Source organism: Camelus ferus, chromosome 17 (genome assembly GCF_009834535.1).
Source record: "Camelus ferus isolate YT-003-E chromosome 17, BCGSAC_Cfer_1.0, whole genome shotgun sequence".
Taxonomy (NCBI): domain Eukaryota; kingdom Metazoa; phylum Chordata; class Mammalia; order Artiodactyla; family Camelidae; genus Camelus; species Camelus ferus.
The window spans coordinates 2,936,379-2,955,621 of NC_045712.1; the positions used below are offsets into that span (position 1 = coordinate 2,936,379).

At 42.0% G+C, this 19,243-nt stretch overlaps 1 protein-coding gene across 5 annotated transcripts; it reads right to left on the reverse strand.

Moving 5' to 3' along the window:
- TRNT1 (tRNA nucleotidyl transferase 1) lies at positions 1–19,243 on the reverse strand. 5 transcript variants are annotated; one of them, XM_032458057.1, is made up of 9 exons: positions 19,110–19,128; positions 18,668–18,835; positions 17,845–17,992; positions 9,517–9,710; positions 7,203–7,341; positions 3,222–3,348; positions 1,811–2,004; positions 915–1,168; positions 1–705 (listed from the first exon to the last, which is right to left on the reverse strand). In XM_032458057.1, the coding sequence occupies exons 3-9, from the start codon at positions 17,990–17,992 to the stop codon at positions 457–459; spliced, it is 1,305 nt and encodes a 434-aa protein (XP_032313948.1). In that variant the 5' UTR covers positions 18,668–18,835; positions 19,110–19,128; the 3' UTR covers positions 1–456. The 5 variants fall into 5 exon arrangements, with proteins under 5 accessions (XP_032313948.1, XP_032313945.1, XP_032313947.1 ...); XM_032458054.1 differs by having other exon boundaries at positions 17,845–18,051; XM_032458056.1 differs by lacking the exon at positions 18,668–18,835 and having other exon boundaries at positions 19,110–19,243.

Genomic DNA, 19,243 nt, shown 5'->3' on the forward strand with positions numbered 1-19,243 from the left:
TACTTTCAAGCACAAGTTTATTCTTCAGTTTACATAAAACCTGACACTTAGACAATTATTGTATAAAATTAACTCGGTTACTTCCATTGCAAATAATAAAACATTTTTTTCTTCAAGACAGTTACCGCTTTTTAGGATCACTCTTAGTTCTGCCCTATGCAAAAACAGACAAAAACCACTTTTTTAAAAAGGCCTTGGCAGATTAAGATAGGCGAATCCAACTCTACTCTTCTCAGTAGGAACTATTCCAAAAGAAATACAAGGTTCAGTGATATAAGTCAGATTAAGAGGAGGTAGACTTCAGTTTAGTGCCTGAAATATAATTATATTTTACAAAATATGCTAAACTGGCTTCTATTCTGCTATATATTCAAGTCTTTAAAAGGAAGCGGGGGGAAGAAAACCTAGTCTTACCAAACATTGTCTTGCTTTTTAGTAGCCAGCTCTCACCAGTTTTTAGGTCTTCTTTATGTAACTTAGAAGTTCATCTTTTTCCATTTGGTAACCACTTTTCTTCCACTGTTCTCGCAACTGTTGTAAGAGGACCCCAATTTCTTTGCCAGAAGAAATGCCCACTTTTCTGATGTCATGGCCACTTACAGGAAAGGGAGGGATGGACCACTGCTGCATCTCCTTCAGAAGACAGTGCTCTCCCTGGTACTTGAGCAGTTCACAGACGCGAGCAGTTGCATCAGACTCTCTAGACTAAAGGCCAAAGTCAAACACAGTTTCATCAAACATTACCACACTTGCTAATGGTCTTACCCTGAAATTTAAATAAATGCTCACTGTGAAATTTTTTCATTTAAAGCAAGTGACACCCACACATTACACTGTGGGTCTCAGTACTAATATATTCGTTCTACAGTTACTGAAGATGACTTATATTCTGACCAAGCCTAGAATGTACTTACATCTATAATGAAGTCTTGATAGGGTTTCAGTGGCTCCGAACTATCTGTTGCTTTAATTAAATCTTTCCTGTTTTTAACTATAAATAAACCAAGATTCTTCTCTTCTTTTGAAATCTTCAACCTCAGATCCAATTTTGTGACATCATCCTGTACTTTGAATAATGAGGTCAAGAGAGTCATTGGCTTTGGTGAAAAACCTTCAACATTCTTACTCACTTTGTTAAATTCTTCTAAACTTGCATTAGCAGGTAAGCCTGTAGGGACAAAAGCATTTTTACCCATTTTCTGAGTGGAGAAATTTAATAAAAAACACTCCGGTCCTAGGCCAAACATTGTTTTCATAAACAGCAATGCCCTGTCCCTAGGACTCCTTCCTGGTCAAGTCTGATGTGGCATCTGCCAGGTGAACCACTGGTACCCCACCGCTGTCCTCCCCTGCACCCCCCCCCCCAGTCCCAGTGTCCCTTCTGAATACCCATTATAACATGTACTGAACTATTTCCATGCGTGAGTCAATCTTCTAAGTGCTTTTACATGTACTAACTCACTGACCCTCTCAGCCCTTCCACTGGACAGATGCAATTATTTTCATACCCCTTTTTTAGATTCAGAAACTGACAGGTAAGGACATAACCCAAGTCACAAAGCTGGTAAGAACCAAAGCCTCCTTCCAACCCGGGAGGGGCTGGCTCCAGAGGCCACTTGGTACCACCACGATGTGCTATCTCTGGGCCTTCCCCTACCTGGGAAAGCACTGTCCTACCACTGACCTCAGAGTGTACCATATTTTAAAATATTCCATTTTTCCTTTTAGAGTTGTTTAACTAAACATTTCTTTCCTTACCAAGTTTTCAATCAGATGTGTCACTGCCAAAAATACACTAAGTTGGTCTCACCTATGTAAGGCGCCACGTCAAGATCATAGATGAGGTGCATCAAATGATTCACATGGTTACCAGTGAGGATTTTTTTCAGTTCCACCCAAATCCTCTCTCCTGATATTCCAGACAAGCCTTTCGCATTTTCTGCAATTGCTTCCAAAGTCTCAGAATCATGGTCACCAGGTTTGTCTACAATTTTCCCATAAAACCTACAAAACAAGATTCTCACAGTGCACCACCTCCGTGCTGGCATTTCGTCAGAAAAACCTGCTTTTCATTTTACTGGTTCTGTCGCACACTTGTATTTCATCAGAAAGAGAGACGCCGTGAGGTCTAGGGGGGGACCTTAACAATGATCTGGTCAGTTCACCTTTTCTTTTCTCTCAGATAACAAGACCTGAGATCTAATGAAGTATAAGTAACCTTCTTGAAGTTAGCAATAACCAGAACCCCCTGCTCCCTTCACTTCCACATCACCAACTGAGACGCTCAGAATGGCCATCAAATGCAGTCTCTGAATTGGTACTGAGAGTGGACGGATAAAACAGCATTCTTGTAAAGACTAAAAAACAAGGCTGAAATGCCATCACGGAGTAGTCTTAATCCCGCAAAAGTTGCCTGTCTGTACACATCAATACTTTTTAATAAAAACAAATCTTGCTGCAGACACGGGAGTGTATTTCTTGCAAGCATTAAAGTACACCCACTTTCAACACTCGTATCTTTAAAATGCAGTTCATTAGTGACAAATTAAATGGCTACATGACTATGTCTGAGCCTCTGTCTGTGTTGTTATTTGTAAAGAGAGACTTAAAAATACTCAAGTCTGAAGGAATAGCGTTTATTGACAAAATATGTAGAATCTATCACAGAACATTGTGAGAGTGATCCCAACTGGTGAAAAGTTAGTATTATTAGACACAAACTGGTTACAACTGGTTCCAAAAAGGTTAGAGTTCTGAATTTAAAAATCATTGCTCCAGAGAACCATCCAAATGCATTTCATACCTACCAAGTTCATCTAACAGATTTCCTATGACCACCTGAAACTTAAGCCATATGGAGGCAAACTTTCAGTCATTACTCTGCGCTCAAAGAACCTGGCACAGTGGTTGGCTTGTGGTAAGCACTCAACACCTGTGTAATGAGTGATCGGTACAGAAGATACTTAATCCAAAAGACAAATGAACACTTTAAAAAAAGTGAATTATATAAAAGACCATCACATAAAGGAGCAAAAAATGTACATATGTTTTGGGGGATGAAAACACGAAGTATCATCTCCCTCGGAGTAAGTCATAGCTGCCTGTCTCTCGGAGACAGGCAGTTCGCATGTCACCGCTGTGTACACGTCACACGATCAGAACTGTGCGCTGGTGATAATACTCAGAAGTGGATCATTAATGTAATTTATAAAAATCCTTACCTAAAATATCTTAAAATTCGGAGATAATCTTCTTGTATCCTCTGTTTAGCTTGTCCAACAAATCTAACTTTCTTATTTTTCAAATCTTCATAACCATTAAAGTAGTCGAATAAAGTACCATCAAAACCTATTAATTAAATAAGAGGGGAAAAAAATCACTTACTAGCAAATAAGAATTGGAAAACAAAGGTATACACACAATTGATCATCATTCAGCCATAAAAAAGAATGAAATCTTGCCATTTGTGACAATGTGGATGGATCTTGAGGGCGTTATGCTAAGTGAAATAAGCCAGACAGAGAAAGATAAATACCATATGATCTCATTTGTATGTGGAATCTAACAAAACCCCACAAAAACAAAAGCAAGCTCACAGACAAAACAGACTGCTGGTCGCCAGAGGCCAAGGCCAGGGGATGGATGCAATGGGTGAACAGAGTCAAAAGGCACAAACTCCTACTATATGAAGTAAATAAGCCATGAAGAGGTAATTAATGTACAGCATGGTGACTATAATTAGAAGTGCTACATCATGTATCTGAAAAATGATAAAGACAGTAGATCTTAAAAGTTCTCATCACAAGGGGGAAACAAGTCTGTAAGTAGGTATGGTGCCAGATGGTAACTAGCCTTACTGTGCTGGTCACTTCCCAGTATATCCAAATAGCAAATCATTACATGGTCTACCTGAAACCAATGACGTTGTAGTTCAGTTATACCTCAATTTAAAAAATTAAAAGAGAAACTAGGGGAAAAAAATTGGAAAACATAACAAAATCAGCTACGAACTATCTCAAACATTACAATAAAATCAAAACATCAAAATTAACCAAAGTGAAGAGTTATAAAGTTGAAATACAGGCATGAAGAGCATTCATCTGTATCCACTATCGAACTGGGGACACAGTGGAATAAAAGGCTGCATTTATAACAGCAGACAGAAGATAATACACTCAATAAACTAAACAAGACGTGTCAGTACGTAGTGGGCGGAGACAACAGGACATCCAACAAGCTGATTTTCAAGTTAATAACAGAAAATAAACAAGTACAGCCAAAACAAACTGGAAAAAATAAACAGTGAAAATTCTCTGGAAAAATTAAGCAAGTAGTAAAAATAATAAAAAACCATAGGAAAAGTTTTTATAATCCGGAAATAGGGAAAACTTTTAAAATACAATTACCAAAACAATAAAACACAACATGAGAGCCTTTGAAGAAATTATTAATAAATTCAACTACATAAAAGATCAGATATGCCTGCACAGCAAAAAATCACCACAATGGGAAACACAGGACAGGTGACGTGCTGGGAAAACACAGTTAAGTCGGTATCATGGAGACTAATGGCTAATTTTGATAATACTTATAAAAGCCTCTTTAATACAAAGACCATACGAAGAGAAAAGTGAGCTAAAAATATATACAGGAAGTATTTTTTTAAAATCTCTTTAAACATGATTTTCAACCTCAGTCATACAAAATGCAAATTTATGAGGTACCATTTTTCAGACATGTATCACACTGGCAAAGACACAAATTCGAATCTAGTGTTAGCAGGGGTGTGATGCATCTGATCAGGAGACTTCACCATGCAGCCCTTTAAACTTTGTGAAACTTGGACCATGTGAACCGAATATCCATTCAAAATATAAACAAATTTCTATCTACCACAACATGCTCTCTCATATGCTGAACAAAAGGAAAAAGACTAACGATTTTAACATAAAACCTCAGGTATCAGTACAGTGACCGATTCATCCCCGTCTCCCAGGACTTTCCTTGCCTTTAAAACTGAAAATCCCATGTCTCAGAAATCTCAGTTCCAGGAGAGCTGGGACACATGGTCAACCTAAGGACCAAGAAGGACAAAGAACAAAGACACAGATACCATTCAACCATCCATATGGGAGCGCTGCGATCCTGAGCGAGACCTCACTCCCTGCGGCCTCACAGAAAGGAGGCACTGCCACTACTTATGAGCAACCACCACTTGTCATTTTAATTCTCTTGAACTTGAATGCGCTCTGATTATCCCAAACCCAGCCATACTGGTAAGCTCAGGCCTAACACATGCCAAGCTATTTTTGTTTATATGGCACTTTGGCACGTAGAGCCAATTTATAAGTCTCCAGATTCAAAAGGAAGTAACAAAATTAAAACATATAGGGAGATGAACAGACAGAAACATGATTACAAAGTAGAACATAGATGTGGTCTGTCTCTTACTGTTATTTCTCCTAATGAAGAGACTCTAATCCCCTGGGGAATGTGTAAGTAATAAGCTCTTTTTCAAGGAAACATTAATATTTGGAGGAAAAAAACACAGGATAGGACAACAGGGACAATCGGGGTTTGAGAAGCAAAGAAACCATCACCCCCAGAAAGACGAAGGCTCTATCCATGAAGGCTGGAAGAAAGTCTAGACAAGAAAACGGGGTAAAGCTCAGGGCTAGTGAGTTATATCGGCGTGTACTTTGTTTTGCCAGAGTATTATCTTTTAAAAGATGAAGAATCAAAATCAGAAATACAGTTGAGTTGCCAAGCATTATGTAGTGGTTAAAGACATAACTTCTGGAACTAGGCTGCCTAAGCTGGAATCCTAATTTTGCAGCTTACCAGCTGCAGGACTTGGAGCAAAATATTGTGGGTTAAACACCAGAACCTGTTTCAGAGGGTTGTTGGGAAGGTTACGTTTCTGTGAAGTGCTTGGAACAGTGCCTGGCATATTGTAAGGGTTCAGCAAATGTTAAAAAAAAAAAAAACTAGTACCAATAAGAACAGCTTTTATTTTTATAAAATAGCATCTTAAAAACGAATACTAGTTTCTCTCTTTGAGTCTGCTTATGAGAAGCTAGATGTGAGTTTTTGTACCCTGCATTAGCTGGAGCACTTGACTCCAAGTAAAAATGATGTAAGAAGAAATTAACACCCGGAGTTTGACCCCATAATGCAGAGAAAACATGCCACCAACTGGGCTTCCTCTGGTCATAAACCACCTAGGCTCTGGAAACAGGCTCGGATCAAGGCTCTCTGTGACTGGAGCTCAATCACTTAACACTTCTGAGTCAGTTTGTTCATCTGTCAGATGAGTTTAATACCACTTTATGAAGGTTTTCTGAGAATTAAATGAGATAAAGTGTATCAAGCAACCGCTGAGGTGCCTGGAACCCCGCGCGCTCCAGGAACGTGACTTGGCTTTCCTGGCAAGCGCCCCCAGCTCGGCCTGCTCGCCTCTTCTCCGGCCCAAGAAGCGAATCCTGTCGCCTCATCCTCTATTACTGCGCCACAAAGCAGAGTGGGCGCTTCATCTCCCTTTCCTAATCCAAAGCCTTAAACCTGAAGAGCTTATCGAAAATTTTAAGTCCGAAAAAAAAAGCTTCAGTTGTGCAGCCAGACCCTAACCTGACGCACAGCCACCCCCGTTAGAGTCTCACCGCGCTCGCGAACGGCAGCTCAGCGGCCAGGGTCACAGGTCCCCCTCACACGCCAGCTCTGACTGAGGGTCGGCGACTCCTCCGGTGCGGCGCCCCGCAAGAACCCGAAGCCGAGTCCAGGCGCGCGGGGCCGCCGGCAGCAGCCACGGCAGCGTCACCGGCCAGGAGCGCCGGCGCGTGGGAACGTGCGCACGCGTCCCACCCGGAGCGCCAAGGGCTTCAGACGCGAGTAGTAAGTTAACACGGACGGGGGCGGGTGCACACGCGCCAGGCACTGCTCCCGGGTTCACGATGACTCCTTTACTCCCCACATCAGCCCGACAGCGGCAGGCAGCACCAGCGCCCCGACTCCGGCTAGAGCGGCGGAGTCGGACGGACCCGGGGTCTCGGCTCCAGAGTCACCTCTGAGCCAGTAAGCTAACTGTCTCTTAGAAGAAACCAGTGCAAGCTCTCCGGGTGAACATTTCCCAAATGCAGGCTGCACTTGACAAGAAGGCATTCGGACTGACTGAATTACAGCATTATCTTATCTGCATACATTACCTAAAAACATAGAATTTATGGTGAGATCTCTGCGTTCAGCATCCTTCTGCCAGTCGGTTGTGAACTCGACCTCGGCATGTCTTCCATCGGTGGTAACATCTATCCGTAACGTGGTAATTTCAAAATTCTCCTCATGAAGCTGTAATTAAACGTAAGTTTTTTCAAAATTAGTTTTTAGTATCACCAGAAGGACTGAAAAAAATACACGTGTCCTGACAGGTATATCTTCGTTCTTTTCATCAGCAACTAGTGCTCTTGCACCGTGACAAAGCGAGACATTCACAACGTTCCAAGGTAGATCCGAACGATTTTTTTAAACTATAAGTCCATCTTAATTTTAAAAAGATGAGTCTGACAAACAGAAATGGGAACTCTGACAAATGACGTGGCAAAGGGAAGAGCCCTTAAAAGAGTGTATTCTGGTTCTTTCATTTCAAATCAGGCTACTGTTTGAGATATTTTTTAATAGCTCCAGTTTGCAAAGAGCAGAATGTCACTTTACAGAATATATACCATTGAGCAAAGGATTCACAGAGGAAGAAACACAAAAACCAACACAACCTCACACCCTTTTCCCTACTTGGTTTTCAAAATGCCAATAACAAGGCTTATTCTAACCTGGGTAACACTGGAGGATTCCTCTGACTCCCCCTGATCAAAGCCCTACTGATACTGACACTGGTGGTCCCACAACTAACAGGGGGACACTTCCCAGCAAATGACAGGAAAGCTCTCAAGTCATTTTGCAGACACCAGAAAACCACTCAAACATAAAGAGCCAAAAACACCCACATTTAAGGAAGGCCAACAGCAAAGACAGAAAAAGCTCAGAGGAAACGAAGACACTGTCAAACAACTAATTGCTACCCTACAGGAAATAAGGGAAGACACTGCATCCAAAACAAGAACAGGAAGCTTTCAAAAGAAATATTCTAAGAAAGATCTCTTGAAAATTTCATAGACAGCAAAAGTTGCGACTACAATAGAAAAGTTGGATGACCAAGTCAAGGCACTCTCAGAGAAATAAAAGAGAATATAAAGTAGTAGACAAAAGAAAACCTAGGAGATCTGTTCCCGTGGTCCAACATCCCACATCACAGGCGTTTCCAAAGGAGAAGACACTGAACAAGGGATGGAGTCATGAGAGGAATACGAGCGGGCCCACCACTGCCCCACACAATGAACAAGAACACTCGTCCAAGCCAGGGCACATCACCTTGAAATTAAAATCACCAGAGGTGAAGACGAGAGAGGCCTCCCGAAGGGGGGAAAGAAATCAGGTCCCAAACAGAGATGGAACCTGAATGAGCTCAGACTTCTCGGTGGTCTCTCTGGAAGGCAGGAGAACACAGCCTTTACATTTCTGCCTGAGAGTTCTTCCCAGCCTTGAGTTCCAGAGCCAACGAAACCATCAGATCAGTGAGAAGGTAAAATTATTTTCCCACATGAAAAGCTCTCCCAGGCTTCAGACTTAAAATGATGACACAAACACAGACAGAATACCATGTGGGATCAGGACCTGGGAGGTCTGAGAAGGCAGCGGCCAAGGAAGTTCCTAGGATGAGAGCAGGGAGCCGGCCCAGATCGTGGGGACGGGAGAAGAGCCTGCACAGGAGACATGGCTCCAAAACAGGAAGTGACACATGACGTAGTGAAGGCCGGGGTGGGGGGTGGGGCGGCAGACCTGTGACCCAGGGCCTGAGGTGACTGAGCGGCGCGCAGAGAGCTGTGTAAAAGGGACACGCTACTAACCGCAGGAAAAAGCCAAAGCCGGGGACGCACGGGATGCCATCAGCACACACGACAGGATGGACTCACTGAACCGACAAGTGTGGCGTGAACATGTGGAGAAGACGAGGGAAGGCTCAGCACATGTGCTTGGTGGGGGGTGGGGGAGAAGCCTAAACCATCCTCCCTGTAGGACGCCGATAAATCACATCTGAAGACTGGCAAATTAAAAACCAAAAAACTTTAATGGAAAAGAATATGAAAATGAATATCGGTTTGTATATGCATGGCTGGGACATTGTGCTGTACACCAGCAACTGACACGTTGTAACTGACTGTACGTCACTTAAAGAACAAAACACTGAAGCACAGAAAGGTCTTTTTCAGAAATGTGGAGGGAAAGGTAAGTAACACTGGGTGGAAGGGGCTGCAACAAAGGAGGACCCAGGATTTAACAGAGGAGTAGAGAAGACTGACTTTTTTTTATTAGGCTTTTTGCTATTTGCTTTTCAAAAACCAGAAATTTATCTAAATTTTAAAAATTACCCAAAAAGGCAAGGCAGTTGCTGTCGCACGTGTGACTCACCCTGGCGGTGATCGTCCCATGTTTTTCTCCTTTGTTGTTGATCATGCGAACGCCGGCCGCCTGGAACAGCTCCTTCATCTGAGTGGGGGTAGCGGTGGTAGCGAAATCCACATCCTGAGGTTTTACTCCACTTAATAAATCCCTCACTGCTCCTCCTGCTATTCTCAATTCATGCTTTTCTTTGACAAATAATTCTTAGATGAAAAAGAACATTTTTTATTTCAGTGTGTTTCTTTTAGGAATCACAGCAGTACAGGTTTTTCCGTCTATTAACAAGAGACAACAGAGGTTACCGCACTGAGCCCCTCGCCATTAGGGGAACGTGGCCACAGCAGTGCAGTGACCTGTCTGCAACAGAGCGCCCCTAACATCTGTGAGAAGCAGGGAACTTGCAGAACTGTTCCGAGGTTCATTCAGAAGACGATATAGAATTCCACAATGCTTCAATGTCATCAACATAACTCTGAATTATTACCAAAAAGTAAAGCAAATAATTATGTTTTCTTTCTCCAGGATTATGTGTATACTTTAGAAATGGGAGGTTAGACCTAAAGAAGGAAACAGATATCCAAGTACAGGAGGCACAGAGGGTCCCAAACAAGAACCCAAACAGACCTACACCAAGACATATTATAATTAAGATGGCCAAAGTTAAAGGTAAATAAATGATGCTAAAGGCAGCAAGTCAAAAAGAGTTAGTTATAAGGGAACCCCCATAAGGCTTCCAGCTGATTTCTCTACAGAAGCACTGCTAGCCAGAAGGGAGTGGCAAGATAAACAAGAGTCACAAAAAAATAAAAAGAAACCAAGCTAATACAAAAGAAAACTATCAAACCACAAGAAAAACAAAAAGGAAAAGAAAGGACCAAAGAAGAAATACCAAAACTGGAAAACAAAATTCAAAATGGCAATAAACACACAACTATCAATAATTACTGTAAATGCCAATGGACTAAACGCTCTGATCAAAACACAGAGTAGCAGATTGGATAATAAATCAAAAGCCTACAAGAGACCGACTTTAGAGTGAAGAACCCACATAGATTGAAAGTGAGAGGATGGAAAAAGATATTTCATGCAAATGAAAATGACAAGAAAGTCGGAGTAGCAATACCCATGTCAGACAAAATAGACTTTAAAACAAAGGCCATAAAGAGAGATAAAGGAGGACACTATATAATGATCAAAGGAGCAACACATGATGACGATACTACACTCGTTAACATGTATGAACCCAATATAGGAACACCTAAATATATAAAACAAATACTAACAGACATAAAGGGAGAAATTGATGGGAATACATTAATAGTAGGAGATTTTAACACCCCACTAACATCACTGGACAGGTCTTCCAGACAGAAAATCAGGAAGGCAATGGAGATACTAAATGACACAATAGAACAGTTGGACTTGGTTGATATTTTTAAGACATTACATTCCCAAAAAACCGAATATACATTCTTCTCAAGTGTGCATGGAATATTCTCTAGGACAGACTACATACTCAGACACAAAAGAAGCCTCAACAAATTTAACAGGATAGAAATTATTTCAAGCATCTTTTCTGACCACAATGCCATGAAACTAGAAATCAACCACAGAAAACCAAAGGAGAAAAAAATGACAGCATGGAGATTAAACAACATGCTACTAAAAAACCAGTGGGTCAATGATGAAATCAAAGAAGAAATTTTAAAACACTGAGACAAATGACAATGAAAATACAAACACACAAACTCTATGGGATGCAGCAAAAGCCGCCCTAAGAGGGAAGCTCATGGCGATACAGGCCTTCCTCAAAAAATAAGAACAATCTCAAATAAACAATCTAACCTACCATCTAAAAGAATTAGAAAAAGAAGAGCAAAGAAAACCAAAAGTCAGCAGAAGGAAGGAAATAATAAAGATCAAGGAGGAAATAAATAACATAGAGATTAAGAAAAACAGGAAAAAATCAATCAAACCAAGAGCTGGTTTTTTGAAACAGTAAATAAAATTGACAAACCTCTGGCCAGGCTCACCAAGAAGAAAAGAGAGAGAACACAAACAAAATAAGAAAGGAAAATGGAGAAATTATAATCAATACCACAGAAATACAAAATATCATAAGAGAAAACTATGAACTATATGGAAACAAACTGGAAAACCTAGAAGAAATGGACAAATTTCTGGAAACATACAGTCCACTAAGACTGAATCAAGAAGAAATTGACCGCTTGAACAGAGTAATCACTAGAAATGAAATAGAATTTACAGTAGAAAACCTCCCTGAAAACAAAAGTCCACGACTAGATGGCTTCACTGGGGAATTCTACCAAACAAAGAACTCATACTGGTCCTTCTCAAATTCTTCCAAAAGACTGAAAAGGAGGGAATACTCCCAAACTCATTCTATGAAGCCACCATCACCCTGATACCAAAACCAGGCAAAGAAGACATTACCAAAAAAGAAAATTAAGGGCCAGTATCACTGATGAACATAGATGCAAAAATCTTCAACAAATTATTAGCAAACAGCATCCAACAGTACATAAAAAAGATCATACACCATGATTAAGTTCGATTTATCCCAGGGACACAAGGATAGTTCAACACATGCAAATCAATGTGATACACCACATCCACAAAAGAAAGGACAAAAACCACATGATCATCTCAATAGATGTAGAAAAAGCATTTGATAAAATTCAACACCTATTTACAATAAAAACTCTCACCAAAGTGGGTATAGAGGGAACATACATCAACATAATAAAAGCTATTTATGAAAAACCTACCGCTAGCATAATACTCAATGGTGAAAAACTGAAAACCTTCCCACTAAAATCTGGAACAAGACAAGGTTGCCCACTCTCATCACTTCTATTCAACACAGTCTTGGAAGTCCTAGCCACAGCAATCAAGCAAGAAAAAGAAATAAAAGGGATCCAAATTGGAAAAGAAGAGGTAAAATTGTCACTATATGCAGATAACATGATACTATATATAGAAAACCCTAAAAGCACCACAAAAATACAACTAGAGCTAATAAAAAAATTCGGCAAGGTAGCAGGATACAAGATTAATGTACAAAAATCAGTTGCATTTCTTTAAACTAACAATTAATCAATAGGAAAAGAAAGTAAAGAAACAATCCCTTTTAAAATTGCAACCAAAACAATAAAATACTTAGGAATAAATCTGACCAAGGAGGTGAAAGACTTATACATGGAGAACTATGAAACACTGATAAAGAAAATTAAAGACTTAAAGAAATGGAAAGATATCTCATGCTCTTGGATTGGAAGAATCAATATTATTAAAACGGCCATACTGCCCAAGGCAATCTACAGATTTACTGTGATCTCTATCAAACTACCCAGGACATTTTTTTTTTAAAGAACTGAAACAAATGATCCTAAGATTTATATGGAAACACAAAAGACCCAGAATTGCCAAAGCAATATTGAAGAAAAAGAACGAAGCTGGAGGAATAACCCTCCCAGACTTCAGACAATATTACAGAGCTACAGTAATAAAACAGCGTGGTATTGGCATAAAAACAGACATATGGATCAATGGAACAGAACAGAGAGCCCAGAAATAAACCCACATACCAACGGTCAATTAATCTTTGACAAAGGAGGCAAGAATATACAATGGAGAAAAGACAGTCTTTTCAGCAAGGGGTGTGGGAAAACTGGACAGCAGCATGTAAATCAATGAAGTTAGAACACTCCTTCATACCATACATAAAAACACACTTAAGTCTTTAAACCATTTTGAGTTTGTCAAGTCACGATAAATCTCCTAGAAGAAAACATAGGCAAAACACTCTGACATAAATCTTAGCAATGTTCTCCTAGGGCAGTCTACCCAGGCAATAGAAATAAAAGCAAAAATTAACAAACGAGGCCTAATTAAACTTATTTACAAAACAGAAACAGATTCACAGACATAGAAAATAAACTTATGGTTGCCAGGGGTAAGGGGGTGGGAAGGGATAAATTGGGAATTTGAGATTTGCAGATACTAATATACATAAAATAGATAAACAACAGGTTTATACTGTACAGCACAGGGAACTAAATTCAGTATCTTGTAATAACTTATGTGAAAAGGAATATGAAAACAAATAAACGTATGTTCCTATATGACTAAAGCACTGTACTGTACACCAGAAATTGACACACTGTAAACTGACTATACTTCAATAAATTAAAAAAAAACCCACTAAAACATTTTAAAAACCAACTCATAGCCCTGCTCTAGAAAAGCCAAAGGGCTGGAACTCCTGTGAGGCCCTTGAGCAGGAGACCCAGAGCTAACTCCTGGTTTGGCAGACAAGGCAGAGTCCACCACAACTATCCACGACTAAGGGACACCGCAGGGAACCTAGTGAGACTGATGTCCAGGAAGCGGCCCCATACAAGCAGCTAAGCCTTGTGCTCTGACGACCTGCATTCGCACTCACAGTCAGGCCTGGTGTTCTCCTGTGAAGGTAACCGACTCCAGAGAACATCCACATCATATAAAGTCAAGCTGTGACCATGACGGACCAAGACAACTTATTACCGTGTCTGAACACAGATGAGACACCAGCACTGTAACAGTTAATATGGGCGACTATTCCCTGATGACTAGGCAGTTTTAGCCTCCTACTGTGTTCCCATCTTTCAGGTAGGAATTATTAAGATGCGCAGTCAGAGATGAATCCCTGCTTCCTGACACCACGTAACACACAGCAAAATCCCACTTCTTAAACTTGCCCTCAAACCACGTGGTACAAGCCCCAATCCTACAAGAAGTCTTTTCTAAAACCCTTTTACTGAGAGGCCACAGGGTCCTGCGTGGTCAGCGTTCGCCTCATTGCAAGCTGTGTTCCTGGTGGTCTCTGGCAGGAGGGCACTGACCTGAGCATTTGGCTAAACACACCACAGTTCCAGCATCCCTGATCACAACCCAGAATGTCACCCTCCGCCCTATCCAATCTCCATGCTCCTTGTCATTCTCCTCCTCTCCCTAGTCTGCCTAAGCCTTCCAGCTACAAACCTCTGCAGACTCCCTAAATGATCTGCTAAGAAGATCACAAACGTTCCCTTCACCTTCCTGCCTGAACTAAAGACTCTCCCGCAAGGATACCCACTTCCATAAGCCCTCTCCAAGAGGAAGTGTTCATATTCCTTTAACTCTACATTCCCAATCAAGCCCCACTGATTCCTTATTATGGGGCCCATGGTCCCTTAAAATAATATACAAAAATCATCTGTTACTCCAAAGTTTTCATGAGACTTAGAGGTAAACAAGAGTTCCATGAAATACTTTCCTTTACTACACACGTCATACAATCTAACCTGTTCTATTCTTTATCTCTTTTCCTCTGTCTTTTAATGCTGGTCATGACCACTATGTTGACTTTATGATCCACTAACAGGTCACACAGTGGGGAAAACATGGCCTAACTCACCCTTGTTCATCTCTTGTGATTCAGCTCAGAAAGCCTTTCCTGATGGTGGAGTAGAGGGAATCCCATCTAAGCTACCAGGGCAGCCTATCTCTGTGGGCATTCACTATGTGAAAGTGACCTGTTTATGTCTTTGCCTCCCCACTTCGCAGGGTCAAAAACCTATCTGACTCATCTCTATACCAACTTGGCTCACAGTGGACAACTGAGATATCCTAGCTTAAAAACCCAAAGTGGCTTCATTGGAAAGTGTACTTCTTAGAAAAGGTTTCCGTCCTTCAAATTCAAACAGTATATAAGAAACTATTTTCGAAGGCAAAAAGTGGGCATGTTTCACTTTCACTGGGACCTACTTTAACAGGATGAAGGTCAAGGCTGAACACAAAGATTAACCATTATTTTAAAATTCTCATGTTGGCTCCATGAAAATAAAATTGTCATTCAAAGTCAGCCAATAAATTAATTACATTACAGTAAAAAAAAAAAAAAAAAGACCCAGAACTCAAGGCAATCTATTCATCATGTTGATTAGCCCTATGGACATGGATAACTACATCCAAAAAACCTTATGATCCCAACATTTTGATATAATTGAGAAAGGCACGTGAAGGCGTGTGTCTGTGCCTGTGTGGGAGAGCAGTCAGGAAAACTATAGCACAGGCATGACTTTATACTGACCTAAGACAGTAGGGATTATCAAGCTTAAATAAGACCCCTTTCTTCCTCAATTACAGACATCTTCAAACATGGACACATTTCAACAATTTTTGTAAACTACATACATACTCAAGTGAAAATAACACCTAATGCAACTAAATTTAATTGTAAATTTAAGCTGCAGACTCAAGCAATGCAGAAGCTCATCGTTCCAAATGGTGTTAATTTGCCTCAACTACCCCACCTGATAGTAAGCTATTATTCATTATTCTGATTGGCAATCCAAAAGGCCATGACGTTGTCTCAGGAAACTTTTTTAACTGTCTCCTAGCTTTTAAATTTTATCTTAATTTTCAGTTATTTCTGAAATTTTCATTAACTTCTTCCCTTTACAATTCTGACTTTGGAGCGTTGGAGGCTGTGGGGTTGGACAGGGAGCGGCAAGTGTTAGCAGGAAGACCGTCACGTGACACTACTCTTATTACCAGAAAACAAACCATCTGTTCTTCAGCGTTTCCAGGAACTGCCAAAATTCAAAAATGAGCAGCTGTTCCTATGGTCCCAAATGTTCAAACGACTTTCTGACATCACACCTAAGCAGGTGACAGTGAACCACTGAGCACCAGCTCCAGCAGCGAGCAGGGACCACAGCCAAGTGGCCAAAGCAGCCCCAGCTTGTCCGCTCACCATGTAACTTACGCAAAAATCATGTTTGGAACTTCAGTCGCATGTGTAGAATGAATAAATAATTGCATGTGCCACCAGCATTAGAGGTTTGTCCTCAGGCAAAAGGAACACTAAATTATATGAAATAAACTGCCATATTATAAAACCCAGTGTGAGCATAGTACACCATCCTAACCTCCCGAAGTCTTGTTTACAGGAAACTAATTTTACACATGGCAAACCAGCTATGAGGACTGAAAAACCAGGACAAGTGTTAAACGTGCAGAGCTGGGCTGTTCAAACACGTGGTTACTGAGCACTTGAAAAGTGGCGGGTCTGAATTAAGATACTCTATGTGCTAAACAAAGGATATCAAAGACCAGCAAGAATGAGAAAAATCTCACACAGTAACTTACACAAATTTGACATTAAAAGGAAGGTAGCTTAGATATACTGAATTAAATGAGATGATGTACTAAAAACAGCTATTAAAATTAATTTCACTCATTTCTCTTTACCTTTTCAACATGGTTACCAGTAAAAGTTTACATGGCATATGTGACTCTTATCTCTACTGGTCTGTGAGTTTCTGGCATTTTTCACTCTAATTAAAAATCACAGCTTTAGGTCTTGTACTTTAAGACCACGTGAAGATCCTTTAAGAATCTCCAAGCTCTGGACCATTTACCTCTGACATGCACCTAAAAAATCATCTAATTTCAAGAACAGAAAAGTAGCTTCACGAATAAGACAAGGAAAAACATTTTAAAGCAATGGTTCCTCCATCTTCCAGGCATCAGAATTAATGAAGTAGACTTTTTATGAAAATTTATAAATGCCCATCTCTCCCTAGAGAGCCCAGCATCTGTACATTTTAAAAGCCCCCCAGGTGAATCTAATAGAAAGCCAGGGTTGCAAACCAACTGTTCTGAGCACGTTTCCACATACACACACCTGGATATAGTTCTGAAAGCGCGACTCAAGTCCCACAGGCTGCGAAACACAGCTGCACACACTGCAACGGCAGGAGCTGATACTGAGGACCAGCACCTGGCGCAAGCTGCGGCAAGCACGATGAAGCTCCTGCCATCCGGCACTTGGCTAAAGCCACCCCTGCGTTCCTTCCAGGTAAGCTTTGCCCGTGCACAAATGGAGGCGACTCCCATTCCCTTCTGTCTTCAGAACCCCAACAAGGCACTTACACTGGGGAGGAAATACAGCTTAGTGGTTACAAGCTGGGTTCTCAGATCAGACTGGACAAGTTCATAAACCCAGCTCTCCAGTGCTAAAAATGTTGGCGAAGTATTTCACATTCCTAAGCCTCTGTTTCATCATCCATGAAACAAGAGAAAATGTACGTACTCATTAAGTTAGGAGGCCCGAATCTGTGATGCGGTAAAGTACCTGGGATAACACACAAGCGGGTCATGCCATTTACTGCCGTCATTTTTCATTAGCTCAACAACAAAAACCTGTGAATGGCGACTCAAAAACAGTAACCCTCTGCCTCTCCATCTCTACAGGCTTCCAAAGCAAGATAAGGCATCCTCATCTCTCACCTGTCAGACTCTTCAATCCTTCTGTGAAAAGTGACTGAAATTCTGGAGACTGCAACTTCATGGTAAACAGATGCTGCTTCAGAAGGCACAGTCTACTCCAACTGCAGCTCAGTAATGGCCTGCGCCAGGGATCCAGGCACCTCAGCATCTGGGGAGAAAGTCACCAGCCCCACATCTACAGGAAACGCATGCATACCCCTAATGAAACTGAAAAGTGAAGGACAACAGAGGGATATGCTGCAGTTTTATTCATCAACTGACAGATATTTGTCTCCTGTTCAAATGAAAAACTGACAATGTGAGGGTGAGTTACAACTCGATCTATGGCTGTAGTTATCTGGTTTTGTCCTCCTGAAGCACTTACGGCTACACTGGCATATGGCATTTGACGGTTAGGATGCTCTCCTGACAGTCGGGCTCCAGTTAAAGTGTGAGGGGTCAAGGGCTACAAAGAACAGTGGTTCCAGAAAATGTAACTCAAAAGACTCGCAGGAACACCTGGTCCCCTCGAGAACACGTCAGAGTCACATGTGTATATCAACTAACTTCCCCACATGCACCTGAGACTTACGACCCAGGGTTATTTCCTAGGCATAATAAAATATTTTTCCAGAACCTGTCTTTGCAGCCGATTCTTCCTCATTCACCACCCGCCCCTCTCCCCATCATGCCGTCTCCTGAATCCCATTCACCCACACCCTGCCTTCCGTTCTCCATCATCATATCCCGTTTGCCACATAAGGGGGACCTCCGTGAAGCAGCAACAAATGTCAAGTAACTCCCACCCCCAGGGGAAACCACTAGAGAAGAACAATTCCTTTACTTGGAAAGCAGATTTCACAGAGCGGCGTTTCCCACCAGGGGGCGGGTTCCCTTTATCCAGACCACTGGAGAGGAGAGACTGCGTTTCCTTCCACCTCCGCTTCAACTCAGAAAAACCCAGCGGGGACCCAGGCCCTGAAATAGCGTGTGCCGCTCCCCACGACAGGTGCTGGGCCGAAAAGGGAGACCCTCAGGGGCCCGGCCTCGAAGATGGGAAAGCGCCCAGGGGAAGCCCAGTCAGTCAGGCCGCAGTCGGCCGAGACGTGGCAGGGTCGGGGCCCCGCGACCTCCCCGTTAGGCTCTGTCCCCTAGTGCGGAAGAGGCCTCTCCCGCCCCAGCACCCGACTTCCCCGAGACACGGTCCTGGCGAGCCAGACGCCCGCGTCACCGCCGCTTCCCCTCCTAGCCGCGCGCACCCGCACACCCCCGGCGCGCCCTCTCACCGATCCGCCGTGCGGTCGCCGAGGGGCACACTTCCGGGCGGCGGGCTCCGTGACGTCACCAACGCGCGTCGGTCGGCGGGGAATGGGAAGTCGCAGCAGGGCGTGGGCGGGGCCGGGCCGGCTCGCTCCGCCCT

Excerpts from the sequence above, each read along its gene's own strand:
- TRNT1 (XM_032458056.1), bottom strand. The coding sequence starts at position 17,992 with ATGCTGAGGTGCCTGGATCCCTGGCGCAGGCCATTACTGAGCTGCAGT. Across the intron at positions 3,349-7,202 it reads CATAAATTCTATGTTTTTAG|GTTTTGATGGTACTTTATTC; the intron begins GTAATGTATGCA and ends TTTAATTAATAG. Across the intron at positions 706-914 it reads ATCAAGACTTCATTATAGAT|TCTAGAGAGTCTGATGCAAC; the intron begins GTAAGTACATTC and ends TTTGGCCTTTAG.